This window comes from Vespa mandarinia, chromosome 8, assembly GCF_050613455.1.
Source record: "Vespa mandarinia isolate Hongniang chromosome 8, ASM5061345v1, whole genome shotgun sequence".
In the NCBI taxonomy this organism is placed as follows: Eukaryota; Metazoa; Arthropoda; class Insecta; order Hymenoptera; family Vespidae; genus Vespa; species Vespa mandarinia.
In genome coordinates, this window is record NC_140817.1 from 5,800,032 (window position 1) to 5,818,746 (window position 18,715).

The 18,715-nt window shown below is 28.7% G+C and overlaps 4 protein-coding genes across 5 annotated transcripts; 3 read left to right on the forward strand and 1 right to left on the reverse strand.

Moving 5' to 3' along the window:
* Positions 1-246: 246 nt before the first annotated feature.
* On the forward strand, positions 247-4,513 carry LOC146872841 (uncharacterized). Its single transcript, XM_085658585.1, has 3 exons — positions 247-517; positions 776-850; positions 1,523-4,513. The coding sequence occupies exons 1-3, from the start codon at positions 503-505 to the stop codon at positions 4,319-4,321; spliced, it is 2,889 nt and encodes a 962-aa protein (XP_085514711.1). The 5' UTR covers positions 247-502; the 3' UTR covers positions 4,322-4,513.
* Positions 4,514-4,930: 417 nt separating this feature from the next.
* On the forward strand, positions 4,931-6,864 carry RpL13A (ribosomal protein L13A). The gene is made up of 6 exons (XM_035882223.2): positions 4,931-5,028; positions 5,522-5,652; positions 5,750-5,859; positions 6,075-6,220; positions 6,502-6,624; positions 6,743-6,864. Exons 1-6 carry the CDS (start codon positions 5,008-5,010, stop codon positions 6,824-6,826), a joined length of 615 nt encoding a protein of 204 aa, XP_035738116.1. The 5' UTR covers positions 4,931-5,007; the 3' UTR covers positions 6,827-6,864.
* Positions 6,865-7,049: 185 nt separating this feature from the next.
* On the reverse strand, positions 7,050-9,004 carry Polr2M (RNA polymerase II subunit M). Of its 2 annotated transcripts, none has more exons than XM_085658689.1 (5): positions 8,470-9,004; positions 8,214-8,368; positions 7,901-8,156; positions 7,464-7,835; positions 7,050-7,370 (listed from the first exon to the last, which is right to left on the reverse strand). In XM_085658689.1, the coding sequence occupies exons 2-5, from the start codon at positions 8,363-8,365 to the stop codon at positions 7,152-7,154; spliced, it is 999 nt and encodes a 332-aa protein (XP_085514815.1). In that variant the 5' UTR covers positions 8,366-8,368; positions 8,470-9,004; the 3' UTR covers positions 7,050-7,151. The 2 variants fall into 2 exon arrangements, with proteins under 2 accessions (XP_085514815.1, XP_035738104.1); XM_035882211.2 differs by having other exon boundaries at positions 7,051-7,370; positions 8,214-8,386; positions 8,470-9,000.
* Positions 9,005-9,343: 339 nt separating this feature from the next.
* Positions 9,344-18,292, forward strand: Gdh (glutamate dehydrogenase, mitochondrial). The gene is made up of 8 exons (XM_035880195.2): positions 9,344-10,236; positions 15,821-16,021; positions 16,512-16,745; positions 16,833-16,990; positions 17,078-17,233; positions 17,335-17,545; positions 17,641-17,795; positions 17,924-18,292. The coding sequence occupies exons 1-8, from the start codon at positions 9,807-9,809 to the stop codon at positions 18,038-18,040; spliced, it is 1,662 nt and encodes a 553-aa protein (XP_035736088.1). The 5' UTR covers positions 9,344-9,806; the 3' UTR covers positions 18,041-18,292.
* The last annotated feature ends 423 nt before the right edge of the window (positions 18,293-18,715 follow it).

Consider the following 18,715-nt stretch of genomic DNA (forward strand, 5'->3'; position numbering starts at 1 on the left):
TGAACTGAAATATTCAAAGTGTTAGCACATTTTTATTCCGATATATTAAAAGAGGATAATAAAAAAAAAAATAAACAAACAAATAATCCAAAATGTGAAATTTTTCGTATGAGCGGCCCACTTTCATCTTAATCCTATGGATCATCGCGTTGTTCTCTTTCTTGCTCTCAAATTCTTAGTAATCGCGGACGGTCGCACCCGACATACGTATGTATATTGAAAACTGGATGCTGGACAGATTCTGTATGTGGCTGTAGCTTTCTTCGAATACTTTCAACGCGTGGGGATAACTGGAACTTTTAAGTCAAGTCAAGTGCATCCCGGCAGAGCAAAGTAGTATACTGTGTCATTTCAAAGTGCGTTAGTTGTGTCGATATTCTGTGAAGAATTTGGAGACTTAATGAGAAAACGGTCGCAGAAAGTCGCATAACGCTAAAAAATTTTTTTATCGTAGGATTACCGCAAAGTGATAGCTGACTTTTCATGTATTAAATTAGAAGAAATGCTATACCGCATAGTAAGTTTTTCCGCAATTCATTGAGTTGAAATAATATAAAAAAAAAATTTATTTATGATTATATAGAATTAATTGCAAAATATTTTTAATATATCGTATGTATGTATATACTTATGTACACAAACATATGCATAAGTACACTTATGAAATAGTTTTATATCGCGTATGAAAATCATATCATGAATATACATTTCTTCTTTGACGTATTAAAAAGGAAGCGAAAATTTATGAAAATTATTTGATTGATTTGATTCACAGCTTGCTGTTACCATTTGGTCGAGTATTATCGGAAATTTGGAATTTTGCACTGCGAATGACATAGCTAATAAATACGTAAGTACAATCAACTTTATTACTAATATTTTTTAGAAAAAAGCATAATAAAAAATCTTGCTACGATTATACTTCTTGTATGTATATTTAAAATTAAATTGTTTCTATGAAATTTTCTAATCGTCAAAAAAAAAAAGAAACCATCAAGTTTGATGTTCGTAAAAGTAATATGAAGAGAGCGTGCAAAATTTGTATTATTTTCTTTACGTTCCAATACATTAGGAAGTTATGATTTCTTATGCATTTTACTTTTACGCGACCTACCAAATTTATACAACTCTCACTTGTTTTTCTTTCAAATGAGTCAGAAAAATACAACGCATCATTTCCCGCACTGCAGTCCTTTTTTCACTTCTGCATCCAACGGTATAGGAGAAAGGGAGACCATCCTGGTACCGTAATTGCGCCTTTCTCTCATCGCGACTCTGCCTGATGCGCTAATTTCGAACTGCTCTACTGTAGAGATATTCCACTTAAACAGGTTTCGAACGAATCATGTTGACTCTTGGCACGATTCTCTAAACTTTCCTTCCACCGTATTACACAAATGTGATATATGATATGGAACAAATCGATGTTTTCATTAAATTATTATTATTTATTATTTCCGTAGATGTAAATATATTAATATTTATTTATAATAATTAAATATTTTTATTATATCTTTTTCAGACTGGACATTTGGTAGAAATTCAAGCGTATCCGCAAATTATAGACCCATCATTTTCAAAAAAATTATATTTGAAGAATGGAACTCTTTACGAAAGTACAACCGAAATAATAACATTCAAACAAGATGAATCATCAGATCGATTTTCTACCTTCGATGATGTCCACCTTCGTCAGACAATAGTGAAGAACAATGAAACAAACGATACGAATATAGTGGATCTCGCGGATTCCGAAGAATCCTACTTTTTTCAAGATTCTGATAACTTTGGACACAAAAGTCGATCTGTTCCGCTATCGAATATCAAATATGACAAATATGACATATCTATATCTCACAGTAGGCTCAAGGAAGCAAACGATCAATCTGGTTCGCCGGATATTTTACAAAGGATTTTTACGACGTCATCTAGAGATGTAAGTGAAATCGATAAAAAAAAAAGCAAAACAAAAGATGTGGTGAAAGATAATATTTCTATTGGAAATATGATACAAATAAGAAATAACGAGGAGAGCACGATAGCAAGTGGAATAAATGAAAGGACTTTCCAACAAAGTGGATTAAACGACGAGGAAAGAATATTCGATCGTAATGATCGCATCGACTCAACGATCAAATCAGAGAAGAATGATTTCATTAAAGAATCCGATAGCCTTTCAATGGCATTATCGCCGTTTAGAAAATTTTCTGGTCCTATAATCGTACCGGATTTTCCACAGTTAAAAGCTTCAAGTTCGCTGTTAATATCAGAAAAGACATCGGATAAAAGCGACAATCCGGAAATACAAGATGTAATTGGATCGACTCTTGTTCTGAATCCTCTTCGCGTTGGTGTAGCTCTTGTAAATGCTAAAGAAAATACTTTGATCGATGATAATAGCGAAAATAATCAATCCGTTAAGTGCGTCTTCTCTTCGAGCACCGTACAAACCGAAGCGAATACACTTGACGAAGAAGGTGCTGTGAGCAATAACGAATCCACAAAGGCCTGTTCGAATATAAATATCAGTCACGAACAATTTTCTAAGCAGTCGGAATCGCCAACTTTTGACGAAGGCTCGACGAAGAAAAAAAAGGCCGATGACACCGTTGAAATTCAGAAATCAATCGAAATTTATCATAATGCTCCTGTTCAAGAGATACATTATCCAGTGGAACTGTCGCCATTGATCTCTCGTCCTGTTGAGAATATATTTCAAAAAACTAATGTAAACAACGCGATCAATTTGGATGGTATACAGAAAGAATTTCGTATAAGCGGAGAACATCGGTCGGTTGATCTTGATGTTCAACCAATAAATTCAAATTTTTATATTAGTAACGTCGACGATAATATTGAAGAAAAAATTTCACGAACTCGCCAATCGATCAGTTTTCAAGAAAAACCAAATAATTTAGTGGTTGATAACTCTGATGGTGTTGTTAAGAAAAATAATTTTCCATACATTTCCATGGGATTATATCTGTCTAGCGACAAACGAGTAGAATCTAATTCGTTTCCAGCTCAACAGAGTACTAGCAATAGTGGCAATAACATTGGTATACCAATCCTACTATTGCCAGGCCAGTCTCAAGATGCCACATCATACGAACAATATACGGATGCAGGAAATATCTTCAGTGGAATATCAATGACGGCAAGTGGAGGGAACAAACATCAGACATTAAATAATTTTAAATCAGATAAAGAAGGTGGTGATCATCATTATTTGGTAAATATGCATGAAGAAAGATCGGAACCATCTCAATATCATCTTTTTCAAAGGATCATTCAAAATAATCCTCTTCCTTTAATTGAAACCAGATATGTTTTACCAATCTCTTCGCCTTATTCCATAATAGCGAAGAAATCTATCGAGAAACCTACTTATGGCTTACATTCTACTGAATTAGAAAATGTTGATAACAAAGTATTTTATTCGATCGAAAAAATAATGGATAAACAAGCATCGTCAACACAACAACTTGCTCAAATACCAAATGACAAACAGACGATAGAAAAACAAACTCGTTTACCGAATCCGTATGCATTTTATGTTGAAAAAACAGGAGAAAAGAAAGTACCTCAAGTTATTCATAGATTCATCATGCAACCCTATCCGATTCATATAAAATTTCCATCTCTCTCGACTGAAAAACTCATTTCTCCGGATCATTCGGAGAATAAAATAATAAAGCCTAATCGTAAATCTTATCCTGTCGAGGCCGGAAAAAATTCGGAAAACGTTAAAGTACATTCCGAAGAAATTGATAACCATCAAGTTCAACCATCGCAAGTTCATCGATCATTACAGAAATTCTATGCTGAAGTTTCGTCGATTCCTTTTTATAGAAACTATATAAATTCATCTTCGATCCACGAAAACGCACGTAAAAAGCCAAACTTCTATTTTGGAGAAAGTACTACGGGATATAATAATAAAAATGGTCATTACAATTATTTAGAACAATCTTCGAATTCTGTTCCCCCGAAAGAAATTGCTTCCATCGGAAATTTACGCTCTTATAGAAGACGTGGTAGAATTTTCGAAAAGGATAGGACGTCAAAAAACAAATACATGGATTCGCGTCAAATGTCATCGAGTTCTTTGCGAATGCAATTAAAATCCTCACCGTCTTTCCTTGTTGAAGCACAACAGTCAGTTGTACCGGGGATTATGAGAAATACTCGACAATCAGAAGGTTATCCTTTAGGAGATATTGGTAATTTCAGACAATCAAAAGTTGAATATGGTTTCAAACCACCAATGATTCCTTCTATTCAATACGATGAACAGACGGCATCTAAAGTTGATAAATAAATTTTCAACAAGTATACATCGTCAACAAGATCCTGAATATCGTTAGCTTTACATATTGTTATTGTTCTTCGATTTTATTTTTTTAAATATTAAATAATCAATATTTTTTTTTAAATTATCAAAATTCATACATATACGTTCATTTCCCTCTCCTACGTCTTTCCATGATAATAGATTGTTATGTCTCTCTTTTATTAGGCAAATTTTACATCCAATAATATTGAAACAATCGATTTTTTTTTTTTAATTGATTTAATAACTTATAGATTTATGATTGCTTAATTGTATTACTCTTAACTACGTATACGCATGTTCTGTTTTCTAAATTTAATAGCGAACTTCATAATAATACAAAATATTTTATAAATTTATAATCTTCAATAAATATGTAGCGTAATCCGTTCTTTGGTGGAACTAAACTATAGCTTCGATGCAATTAATAATAATGTATAACATCTCGTACGTCCTATAGAATTTATTAAATTTATTCTCTATTTGTTTTAAAATGAACGCCTTCTAGTTGATTTCATTTAATTTCACCTATTTGATTTCACCAAAAAGTATACACAGAATATTGTATCTTTATAATATTGGTAACATTGACAAGAAATCTCTATAAGTGAATTTCCGGTAAGAATTTATACACCATCTTATGCCTGTTGGATCTTTTCCGGTACGGTGTGGAAATGACTGGCTTCAGTGAAAAGGTTCGTAGTAAAGTTTTATTTATTTAAATATTATAAGACATTATATTTAAGTTTATTCGTCAATGTCAATTAAGATATACTGTAAAAAGACAATGATGTGCGTCGAAAATATTTTCTCTAATATATTATCGTACCAAACAAAATGTGGAAAGTTAGGTTCTGTTCGTATCTTGCGCACATTGTTCGTTCTGGATTGTTTTTTTGTCAATATTTATTATTAATTGTTTTCATATATTCGATAAACAACTTTTCGTGTTAATATTAATAGGTATTATATAAAACTAGTTCTATGATAAATGTCAAAGTGTTTATATTCGTAATATTTTATTGAGACGCTTTTTCATTTATGTATTAAACACGTGGATTTTGTCAATATCGTTTTATTATTATGATTATTATTTAAACATAACATGTAATAAATTTCTTGTATAATATTATTTAAAAAATAGAAAAACTATGATATTCTATGATTAATGTTATTGTATATTTTTAGCCAATATTGATAGATGGCCGCGGCCATCTACTCGGCCGTTTAGCGGCTATTATTGCAAAAACTATTTTGCAAGGTAACAAAGTTATCGTTGTTCGTAGCGAGCAACTTAATATTTCTGGTAATTTCTTCAGGTTTGTGTTTATTATTATTATTTTCTAAATAGACATTTAACTAACATGATGAAAGTAGGAAATATATTATAATCTTTGTATATCTTTTTGATTACAGAAATAAGTTGAAGTTTATGTCATTTTTGCGTAAAAGATGTAACGTCAATCCTGCACGTGGCCCATTTCATTTCCGTGCACCTAGTAAAATTTTATGGAAGACAGTAAGAGGTATATTTAATGTCTTATAAATTTTATAAAAGAGCTATACTTTATAATTAATATTTTCTACGCGTTACTTATTATGTATATCAATGATTACATATATCTTACCTACATTATTTGATAATATAATGAAACTATTATAATTTATGAGATCTTTAAGAATGCAGATATAAATTTTATGATTCTATTGAGTTATTATTAATAAGAATACCTTATTGCAGGTATGATTCCACATAAGACGCAAAGGGGTAAGGATGCTCTTAGAAGGTTGAAAGTTTATGAAGGGTGTCCACCTCCATATGATCGCAGGAAACGTGTTGTTGTACCAGGTGCTATGAGAGTGATGTGTCTGAAACCTGGTAGAAAGGTAATTTTTTATTATTATAAACGTTATAAATGTTTGATATATGATGTGTACGAGTTTCATATTTTTAAGTTCTTGTCTAATTATTACACATGCAATTTGTTTGTCAATGACATTATTTTATAAAAAACAATGATGGTATGGTAATTTGCGCCTGAGTACGATATATTTTATCGGATTTGATGATATATTTAGCTGAGTTCTATAATAATATAAATATTTATACATATTGTAAATAAATGCAACGAAATATTGCAATTTTTTTGAATATTTTTTTGTTTTAGTATTGTCATGTAGGAAGATTGTCCCATGAAGTCGGATGGAAATATAAAGCTGTGGTACGTACTTTGGAAAACAAGCGACGTGTCAGATCCATTTTAGAGGTTCAAAAGAGGAACAAGCTCAAAGTAAGTTTTTTTTCAATGATAAGTTATTATTATTTAAAAAGATATGTGTGTGTGTGTGTGTATATATATTTAATTTTACATTATACAAATATATATTTAACTAATCTTTTCATTACAGAAACTCACAAAACAGGCTGGAGCATCTGTTGCTAGAGCTGCAGCTCCATATACAGAAATCATTAACAATTTTGGCTATAACTGATATACAATTAAAATAAAATAAAAGTTATAAATATAAAATGTTTATCCTTTCTTCTTTACCTAAATTTATAATTTTAAGTAAAATAAAATAAAATTAAAATATTCTTAGATTTTCCTAAGATGTTTCAAGAACTAATAAATAAGACATTAAATTATTTTTATTTTTTAATGATATTAAAATACAAATATTTTTTAAATTTATATATACAATATTTTTCACAGTATTTATTTACAAAATGAAACAAACTGTACAATTATATTTCAACTTGTTTTAGGAACGTTAAACTTATAGTTTCCGTTTCTATAATCTTTAATTGATTCTGTGTTTAACTTTTAATAGAATCTATTGTATAAACGATAGTCCCTCCTTTATCATTATCTTCATCGTCATGTACTTCATCTTCTTCACTTTCAGAACTAGACGAACTATCGTCCTTTATAGCTTTATGTATACGATAATCGCCTACATTTTCTGGTATATAACCGACATTATGCAAACCTAATTGTTGCGCTAATCGTTCTGCTGCATGTTTTGCTTGCATTTCCTATTAAAACAATATAAAATATATATATATTAAATAGAATAATCTTTTACAAAATATAACTTGATTTCTTTATAAAATGATTTGTCTTGTTACCTGTAACTTTTTAACATGTTCTCTTTGCAATTGTAAAGATTCATTCAAACTTAAAGGCTTTATAGCACCATGTACTATATGAGGTGGAGTAGCAGCAGTAATTTCCCAATATTTTGTATATTTTCTTTCTTTCTCTTTCTCTGGATCATGAACATTACTCTTACTAGTTTTATATGGTTTAAACGGTTCCCTTTTTAGTAGATTTTTTTCCTGAGATTTTTCAACTTTATCAATAACATATTTTACATGTATTGGTTCTGGAGATGTTTCATTTTTAAAAGATTGAATTTCTTCTATGTCTTCTGGCTTTATTAATGATTCCACTGGTTGTAAATGTATAATTTTTTTTTTATGTACACCAGTTCCTGTAGGCTATTATTATATAAATATTGATAAAAATATCTGTGTTCTTGTAAATATGATTTTATAGAACTTACTTGCGCTAAAATCTTTAATGGATCTTCTTCATCATCACTATCCAATTCAATGATTTTATTTTTATGAATTTGCTCTGAATAAGAACCTGTCCATTCTAATTCATTCATTGCTGCTTTTCCTTCAGATGCTATATTCAGTCTTGAAAGAAGTACAGCTGCTTTATCTATTTCTTTTTGATTATTGAGTATGTTTAATAATTTATCTCGAAATGCTATAATCTTTTCCCCTTTATCGGGAAGCATTGAAATGAATTTTCTGAAAAATAATATATAAGAAAATATTAAAATAAAACTTGTATCACATACTACTCACCTATTTGCTAGTATTTTATTTTGTCTATCTAGAAGTTCTTCTAATTCTATCTTTGGTTTATTGGCTAAATCGTCAATATGTCCTTGATTCTCTTTTTTTGTTGGTGGTGGTATATCCCCTGGTATTTTTTTAACAATTCTTTTCGGATACATTTCCTTTTTTGAATTGATAAACTATTATTAGAGAAATATATCATGAGTAAGAGTTGGAATCAAACAAAATTGAATTAATAAATGTACAAACAATGTAAACGTACCTTGTAAGAAAAAGGCAATACTATATAATAATGCAGTTAAGTAATTAAAAAAACGTTTAAATAATGACTTATTTAATCACTCATAACCTAAAAATTGTTCTGTTATTGTCAATTCTATGAAAAACTAAGGACAGAGAGGAATAAAATATATCATAAATTAGTTTGTGATCTATATATCTGTATACAACGGAAATTGTACTTTTGTCATTTAGTACATCATTTTTTAATGAATATGAAAAATACACAGACTAACGTAACTGGAAGTACGATCGGTTCGTGAAATATATACTTTATATATCCAACAATTGTACATATTGAAATATATATAAGAAATTAATATGTCATTATTTACATAAAAATCTATAATTTATACGATTAATAAATCTTTTAAATTTTGCGCGAATTAGCGTAGATGGCGATTACACTTTCACTTTCATTACACACACTGATATATAGAATAGAACTATCTGTTTTATTCTTGAATAATGGAATTAAATGATGAAGAGGCAGAATATACCTTTTTAGTGTATAAATGTATTTATTAATTATTATAAATTATTAATAAAAGAGAGAAAAAGAATTGTTTTTTAGGAAAAAATAATTTTCTATAAGTTGGCAATTCTATACTGATGTTTGTATAAAGGTAATCTCTTATACAAGAAAATTTTTTTAATGCAATAAAAGGCAATCGAATTTTGTTATTCAAAAACGTACTAAAATTATATACTTTACATGTTCATTTGACAACAAATTGAATTTAATTTTTAATTTTTCTAGTCCTTAAGTATACGCGACTAGATGGCGCTTGAGTCAATTCTGAAATTTTATAAAAGGCGAGTTGCTTTCTTCGGAATTTAATCTATGGATCAGTGCTTATATCTTACCGTCGTATCGATAGAGGAAAGGAGAAACCCAGCGTATGAGACGGTCAGTCGGTCGGTACTGAGTACTTAGGAAAGGTGAGGCGTGATAGGTAGTAGTAGGTATTCAGCTAGGCGACCAAGTAAACGGGCAGGAAGGGCAAATTAAAGGGCAGGGAAAAGACCAGATAAAAAAGCAGATCTAACAAGAAAAAGAAAGTCGTAAATAATAACGAGTCATCAAAACTGTAAGTCATCCAAAACGTCTGTTCAAAATTGTAGTTGGTTTTTGGATTGTTGCTTATAATACAAAAGGAAGATATTCGACGGACGGATAGAAAAAAAGGCGCTGAGAGGACGCTTTAAAAGAAAGAGAAAAAGAAAGAGTGTAACTGCTTACACTCGAAAAAAAAAAAAAAAGAAAATATTCCGAATATCGCTTGGTGTAATCGCAAATTTTATTGCGAATAAAGAAAAATGTTCCACGTGAGAAAATTAACGAGATCACCGATCGGCTTGAAACAAGTACCTAGTAATGATGTGCTTAAAGGCACGCTCGTTCGAGCTACGGCAGCCCTGCAAATGCGAGGTTACGCCGATCATCAAATCCCTGAACGTTTAAAAGATGTGCCGAATGCAGCAAATCCAAAATTTTTTGATATGGTCGAGTATTTTTTCCATCGTGCTTGTCAAATTGCCGAGGATAAGCTCGTAGAAGACGTTGCCAAGCGTTCAAGGCTAACAGTTGAGGAACGTAAGAAAAAAGTCAAGGGAATATTAATGCTGATGGAACCATGCGATCACATTCTTGAGACATCTTTTCCTCTCAGACGTGATTCCGGTGATTACGAAATGATTACAGGTTATCGAGCTCAACATTCGACACATCGAATACCTTGCAAAGGAGGTATGTCTATTCTTTTTTTATTTATTATTTATTATTTATTATTTATTATTTATTATTTATTATTTATTATTTATACGTCGATCACTATATGATTTATAACGATTTAACTTAATGATTTATTTACTTATTTTTTATCTATTCTTTTTTTTTTTTGCTCATTGCTAACAACGTTTTATTCATTTTGAAAAATTCCGTTATACACGGGATACGTACGATTCGCGTTTAATACAAATTTTAATTAATTTTTTTTTTAGGAGAAAAAAAAAAAATTCATTCGTTTTCATTTGACTTTGTGATTCAACTTGTATGCATTTCTAACGAGACAGTTGAGTTTGTAACGTTAGATCAGCTTGTAATAGTATCTTATAGTTTCACTTTGTGCATCTACACGCTTTGTGTATCTATTCGCGCGTAAAGTCAAATGAGGAAGCGTTATGACGTATTTTTAATTATTCAATGTTATTAAAATTTCGCTAAAAAAAAAATAAATGTTTTTGATTACTTAAAAATTTCTAGAAGAAAAATGCAGAGTAAAAGTACTTTAAGGTAAATTGATTTGAAAACAAAAAATCATGACGTAAGTGAAGACTGGTTGCAATCAATTTCGATAGAACGATATTTATATTTATATTAGTATGGCCCAATCAGAATCCAATTGAGTGGTCTCTTCTTACATCATGATCTTATCTATTTTATTAAAAAAAAACAAATGTTTTAACACGTTTTAACATAGTTCTTGGTTCAATCAAGATGCTATAAAAATGTAAAGAAGCGTTTGACGTTGAGGATTAAAGAAGATCATTTTAATTAGAAAAATATTCTCGATGAGTTTGTGGCCTGGTTACGTCATGTATTGTCGACAATAAGAAAGATGAAAAATGAAGGGATAGATATTAACAATTTTGTTGTATTTTATATCAATTATTTAAAAATTAAAAATATATATATATATGTGTGTGTGTATTTATGTGTAAGTAAAAGTATTTTATAAAATCTATATTTTTTTAAACTTTTCTAAGTAAATATTTAAGTATAATTAATATTTTTAATTTTTCGATTGTAAAGAGTAATAATTCATAACCTAAATATATATTTGTGTCAATAAACAGATAATTCAGTACTTTAGTAGGTACATTAAAAATTATTTTTCATTTTGATAACATAAATTTTATGATATATTTTCGCATATAATATAAAACTGATCACATCGTAAAATGAAGTTAATCATCTTTAATGTTATTCTTTCTCTTCTTTTTATATACGATATGTTACTTTCTTATCTAGAAAATAATGTGGTAATGTAAAGATTAGAAAAAAAGAGGTACAAAGACTGTTTCAAAGTGTCAGTTGAAAGAGTATTAAACAAATAGAAAAACTTATATTACTAGCGATTAACTTAATTTCGTATTATGATCACTTTCATCTTACAATTAGTATATCAATCTTAAAATACTTACAGAAATATTAGATCATCTGTCTATTGATGCCTATATATACTTGAGTTATGAAACTTCACTCTTCACAATTATGTAAAGAAAAAGATTTCATAAAGCACGTTTTAGCATGCATTTGCATTTATGCGCGTTTACTTTTTTATTATTAACACATTGACTGTCATGTTGATTATTTTATGTTGATGAAATAATTCTTCTTTGATAATAATTTCAAATAAATTAGAAAATAAATTGATCATTTTAGAAGTTTAGAGCACAATAGTAATAACAATAAGTAATAAAATTTATACTTGTCTTTTTTTTTTTTATTTTCATTACACTTTTTGAATTTAAATATTGTAGTAGTTCGATGTTTTTATGCACGAATATTGTTATAAAAAGTAAAATGTAGAAACACATATACATTCGTATATCATTCTTCGGAAGGAAATTGTAGCATATAATAAAAAAAATATGTGATTCAATCTTTATCGGTATCGATATTCGGCAAAATATGGATTTCATCGCTTAGAGTTAGCTGACCATTCCTTTCGTTCCCAAGCTCGCTTTTATGGTTACATTGTTCGCGTATGTAAGGACTCTTAGCACACTTGTGACGATTTTACGGCTTCGGAACTTATGAAGAGGCGGTTTTAACCTCAATACTAGAGGACTAAATTATCGCTTGATTCTTTGACGAATGAAGAGGGAAGACACTGAAAAAAAAGAAGAGTTAAATATTTTATCTCGTTCCATTGTTTTTAATGTCTCGTCTTTTTTCTTCCTTTCGATTTCTTTTTCTAATCTCTTTTCCTCTCTCAACAAATTTTTTCAAAGGGAATGATTTACAGTAGAATCATTGACTGCGTTCAGCAGAACAAGCAGCTTACTGAACGTATTTTTTTTTTAACTACTATATATTCCTATATGTTTGGTCCAAGTGTTGTGAACCGTGTTTCGTTTCGTGATTAAACTTTGCATAACTTAAATTAAAAAAAAATCGATATAATGCTATTTGTCATATTGGATGAAGACCTTGATTTCAATTAAACCAACATGACTAAATAAGTCAAAATATTTCTCTTATTTATTTATCATTATATTCTATATTCTATATTTTAATAATCACTTTCTGCGTACATTCTTTAATAAATAGATTAAATATTTTAAAATATCATTTTTAGATACATATAAATTGAACGAAATGACTGAAACTAAATTAAAAACTTTTTTATAAGCAAATACGTTGTTCAGACGAGAGACAATTTTTATATTAAAATCTATAAATATAATAAATATTCAAATAACGAAGGTTATATTGTATTAATAAAGAAGATTAAATGTATTCACGCGCACGTATGCAAATTCCTTGTAAAAAATGATAGAATTAGCGTGCGAATGGTTGGTTTGTGAAAAATTTATTCACGGATATCGAGTTACATCAATAATCCGTGCTTAGTGCGTCGGACTTGACATTACAGGTTTAAAAAAAAATTTATTGTCGTGTGTAAATTATTGATGCGTTATATGTTTTTTTCACGTACGTTTTTTATGAAATAATTTAACGAATATAATTTAACCATTTAACGTATAAAAAATATATATATATATATATATATATATATATATATATATATTCGAGCTGAACGAAAATTAAATTAAATATTAGGTTAGGAAAAAAAAATATGACAGGCTTCGAAGGCGTTATAACTTTAAATCTAATTAAATTTATTCTTTGGTAATTCTTAAAAAAAAAAGGGAAAGTAAAGAGAAAAAAAGAGCGCTCGATATTATATTTATTTAAAGAGATTTCTTGACAACATTTATTTTGAAAGGTATTTAAAATGCTAAATATATATTATAGAATTATATATTAAAACATTACTTGTCTTTTTATAGCACCTTTAAGACATAACATCCGTGATACTAGATTACGAAATATGATATTTCGTTATCACCTTTTGTTATAAGAATCATGTGAGATAGAACGAAACGGTTCTCTTATGTTAGCCAAATAAATAGAGAGAAAGAGAAAGAAAGACGAAGATAGAGAGAGAGAATATGTACAATGCAGAATGTTGTTTTTTTTTCAACGAGATGACTCACTACTTAGATATTTACTTAGGTAATAATTACTTTGTTTATCACAATTTGCTTATACATTCCGTCACATGTCCAGGCTTTACTTACTATTTCATATCGAAGAAGATAAAAATAAGCGAAAAAAAGGATATGGTTCGACGAAACACAGGTCTTATTTACTTAGATTCTTGATAACAGAATTGATTGATTATATCATTTATATAAATCATTTCTGAACGTGAGTATGTCTCGAATGCTTTGAAATATATGTATGTTCGAAAAATTTTACGATGATTACGTCGTCCATATATAAACATATGTTGCTGCCAAATGTTCGTTAGTAATTTGGCATCAAAATTAATCATACGATATAACTATAAAACACTCTCAATGACAATGACACGATATTTAAGGTCAATGAGCTCTTTTCGTAATACAACAATTGGCTCTCGCATTCGTTCGTATCGATTTATTTGTTTCTTTTTTATTATTATTATTATTATTATTATTATTATTATTATTATTATTATTATTATTATTATTATTATTATTATTATTATTATTATTATTATTATTATTATTATTATTATTATTATTATTATTATTATTATTATTATTATTATTATTATTATTATTATTATTATTATTATTATTATTATTATTATTATTATTATTATTATTATTATTATTATTATTATTATTATTATTATTATTATTATTATTATTATTATTATTATTATTATTATTATTATTATTATTATTATTATTATTATTATTATTATTATTATTATTATTATTATTATTATTATTATTATTATTATTATTATTATTATTATTATTATTATTATTATTATTATTATTATTATTATTATTATTATTATTATTATTATTATTATTATTATTATTATTATTATTATTATTATTATTATTATTATTATTATTATTATTATTATTATTATTATTATTATTATTATTATTATTATTATTATTATTATTATTACTATTATTATTATTGTTATTATTATTATTATTATTATTATTATTATTATTATTATTATTATTATTAGGTAATTATTTCATTTACAGAGAAGGTATTATTGTATAAAAAACCACATCTATATTTTTTCGGTAATAATGATTACTTAACGTATTTTATATATTGAGTGTATATATGTCTATATATAATTGTTATATATATTGTTACGTGCATCCAACAACTACGAGTGAAAACTTTAAACTTTAATATTTAAGAAGAAACAGTTTATGTACAATTAACTAATTTACAAGAAAATAGTAATTTATCCGGGACGTGAGTTACGTCCTCTCAAGATGAATTCCCTTTGAAGACAGACAAAAGCTCGTTGTTACATGTCAATTTTTCTCGTTGCTTAGAAACGTTCTATCCGTTCTGAGTTTACTCCGAACTCGTCTAGACCGGTCGTAATAGTATATTACGCATTATAGACGTATATATAGTATGTTTACGAATATAAAATATTCATATACATAGTTAATATATATTCAATTTTTAATGAGCTCTTCGTTAAAATAGACTTTATAATATAATGAGTCAATGGTTTGCAGTTGTCGTGAAAAATAGTGAAGGAAAAAGATTATTATTTGAAATTTAACGTTCCAAAAATCGCTGCGATCACTTGAATGCGCGATCATTAGTAATCTATTTGAGATAAGTTCAGTTTGTCGTTCGATAAATTGATCTTTTCGATAAATTGATCAAAGATCTTTTTCCATTAATGGCTTTTTTTTCAATAATGTCTTTTGGACATAAATATGTTCAAGCATTAGTGAGATTACACGAATTAATTTGCATAATGAGAAATAAATTGCTATATTTAATAAGATTATGATCTAGAAATAGTCGCATTATTTTCCCATTATATTTCTTTATTATTATTATATTTTTTTTTATTTTTAATCTTATTCATGATTACATCGATATTTGTCTAGAATAAATTAGAAGAAAGTTACAAAAACTTAGCAACTTAGAAAAGCATAATTGTTTTACCTTGTAATCATAATTATTCTAACAAAGTTTATATATTTTGCAGGTATCCGTTTTTCCATGGATGTTTCTCGAGATGAGGTAAAAGCTCTATCAGCATTGATGACATTTAAATGTGCTTGCGTGGATGTACCTTTTGGTGGTGCTAAAGCCGGAATAAAAATCAATCCTAAAAATTATTCCGAGCATGAACTTGAGAAAATCACAAGGAGATTCACATTGGAGCTTGCAAAGAAAGGATTCATTGGTAAGGCTTCCTTCTTAACTAAGAGTGACGAACTTCAAGATTTTATATATCGTACAATATCGCTTTTGGCATCTCAACCAACAGCGTCTTGTTACGTCATTCCGTATTCTTGCTGCGTCGACGTTATTACATTTGTGATAATTTTAGATCAAATCTATCGTAGAAAATTTACATTTGTGTGAGCTTGCTTAAAATAACCTGTACCTTGTTGCTATATGTATTATAATATAAAGAACAAATTTTATACACAGAGGACACAATTGGAACATTACTAACATGTAGCTTCTTGAGGCGACACTTCTTGTTTTTTAAAATTTCTGCCTTTTTTTCATTCATCTTTTGTGTGCCTATAAATAAAATAATAATGATACTTATATACGTATCAGTATCTTTCGAAACGAAATGAGATGGTACGCAGAAAATAGAAAAGAAAAAATAGTGATCTTCTTTTTTTAAGAGGAAAATTTACCGATATAATTATCTTTTGTAGGACCTGGTGTGGACGTACCTGCTCCCGATATGGGAACTGGAGAACGTGAAATGTCTTGGATCGCTGATACCTATGCAAAAACGATCGGTCATTTGGATATTAATGCTCATGCTTGTGTAACTGGTAAGCCTATTAATCAGGGTGGAATTCATGGACGGATATCTGCGACTGGTCGCGGAATATTTCATGGATTGGAGAATTTTATTAACGAAGCTAACTTTATGAGTATGATTGGTACGTATCTCATTCATCATTGAAAATTTAGACTTTTTTTATGGAATTAAAAGCTTTAATGTTTTCTTTAATATATTGATTATTTAGGTACTACGCCTGGATGGGGTGGAAAAACTTTTATCATTCAAGGTTTTGGTAATGTTGGTTTGCACACAATGCGTTATTTACATCGTGCTGGTGCTGTTTGCATAGGAGTCCTTGAAAATGATGGAGCAATCGTTAACGAGCAGGGCATCGATCCAAAGGTAAAATCTTAAGAGATCCATCTTTTATATGAATATCAATCATACCAATTGCAACACTCGTTCGAATATTTCTTTTTTTTATTTCAGCAACTAGAAGATTATCGTATAGAGGCTGGAACGATTGTCGGTTTTCCCGGGGCCAAACCGTACGAGGGAGAAAATCTTATGTATGAGCCTTGCGATATATTTATTCCTGCTGCAGTAGAAAAAGTCATTACCAAAGATAATGCCGCCCGTATTCAAGTAAATATTCACTAAATTAAGATGATGATAAACGAAAGATCATAAAAGAATCATGTTCGATATTATTTATTTGAATTGTTTTTTTTTTTTTTTTATATTAGGCAAAGATAATAGCAGAAGCTGCCAATGGTCCAACGACCCCAGCTGCCGATCAAATACTTATCGACCGTAATATTCTTGTTATACCAGATCTTTATATTAATGCCGGTGGTGTTACAGTTTCTTTCTTCGAATGGTTAAAGAATTTAAATCATGTGTCGTATGGTCGACTCACTTTCAAATACGAACGGGAATCCAATTATCATTTACTTGGTCAGTCAAATGCAATATCATAGTGACATTTAATATCATAAATGATGTATAAATTAGGATTAATTTTATTAATATTCTCGTTTACTACGTTACAGAATCTGTACAAGAATCCCTAGAACGTAGGTTTGGTTGTGTTGGTGGTCGTATACCTATTACTCCTTCGGAAGCTTTCCAAAAACGTATTTCCGGTGCATCCGAGAAAGATATTGTACATTCAGGGTTAGATTACACAATGGAACGATCTGCCAGGGTGTGTATTATTATTTCATGAAGATTCTTAACAATGACAATGATATAATTTGTTTGTACTTATAATTGTACATTTTTTGTACTTATTTTATTTGTTTGTACTTATAATTGTACATATTATTTCTATAGGCCATTATGAAGACTGCCATGAAGTTCAACCTCGGACTTGATCTGAGGACGGCAGCTTACGTAAACTCAATCGAAAAGATATTTACAACGTACTCTGAGGCTGGTCTCGCTTTTTAAGTACTAGTCAGAAAAAATTTATTAATAGGGCGAATACGATAATGGAGTGCTAACAAAATGTCATAAGCCAGTATTTCAAAAACTATTCACAGTTTTGCCACTGGTAATGTTGACCATAAGACAAAACGTTCCATGTACATTGTTTTATGCATCATTCTTCAAATGCGCCGCAATAATTTGCCTTGTGCATATATATGTATATATATATATATATATATATATATATATATATATATATATATATATATAAATTATACTTAAGAGGACTACGTGATAATTATAGATACAATTTCGCGAAATCGCGACCAATATAAAATAATGTTCACTCATTTATCTAATCGAGGAAATATTTAAAACCAGTGCATTTTTATATTTCAATTTTTATTCATCGGTTCTAATGTTTAGGACACCGATAAATTTATATCAAAGTGATATACGATTGAATATTTTCGCGCTTTAAATTTTGCCATATACTAAACTACTGCCGTATAGTATATCCATTGAGGATAAAAATGAAATTTTTAAAACGTATTTATAACAAAGAAAAGACGTTTTTAATAAATCAAGAAATATAATACATTATACACTAATATTGTCATAAATTTTAGGCTGATGTTAATAAACACACAATCATAAGTGAATATAAATTAGATAATTATAATGTAAAACATTGGT

Excerpts from the sequence above, each read along its gene's own strand:
- LOC146872841 (XM_085658585.1), top strand. Across the intron at positions 851-1,522 it reads ATGACATAGCTAATAAATAC|ACTGGACATTTGGTAGAAAT; the intron begins GTAAGTACAATC and ends TATCTTTTTCAG.
- RpL13A (XM_035882223.2), top strand. The coding sequence starts at position 5,008 with ATGACTGGCTTCAGTGAAAAG. Across the intron at positions 5,653-5,749 it reads ATTTCTGGTAATTTCTTCAG|AAATAAGTTGAAGTTTATGT; the intron begins GTTTGTGTTTAT and ends TTTTGATTACAG. Across the intron at positions 5,860-6,074 it reads TTTATGGAAGACAGTAAGAG|GTATGATTCCACATAAGACG; the intron begins GTATATTTAATG and ends ACCTTATTGCAG.
- Polr2M (XM_085658689.1), bottom strand. The coding sequence starts at position 8,365 with ATGTATCCGAAAAGAATTGTTAAAAAAATACCAGGGGATATACCACCA. Across the intron at positions 8,157-8,213 it reads AATAAAATACTAGCAAATAG|AAAATTCATTTCAATGCTTC; the intron begins GTGAGTAGTATG and ends ATTATTTTTCAG. Across the intron at positions 7,836-7,900 it reads CATTAAAGATTTTAGCGCAA|CCTACAGGAACTGGTGTACA; the intron begins GTAAGTTCTATA and ends ATATAATAATAG.
- Gdh (XM_035880195.2), top strand. The coding sequence starts at position 9,807 with ATGTTCCACGTGAGAAAATTAACGAGATCACCGATCGGCTTGAAACAA. Across the intron at positions 17,234-17,334 it reads ATAATGCCGCCCGTATTCAA|GCAAAGATAATAGCAGAAGC; the intron begins GTAAATATTCAC and ends TTTTTATATTAG. Across the intron at positions 17,796-17,923 it reads CAATGGAACGATCTGCCAGG|GCCATTATGAAGACTGCCAT; the intron begins GTGTGTATTATT and ends TTATTTCTATAG.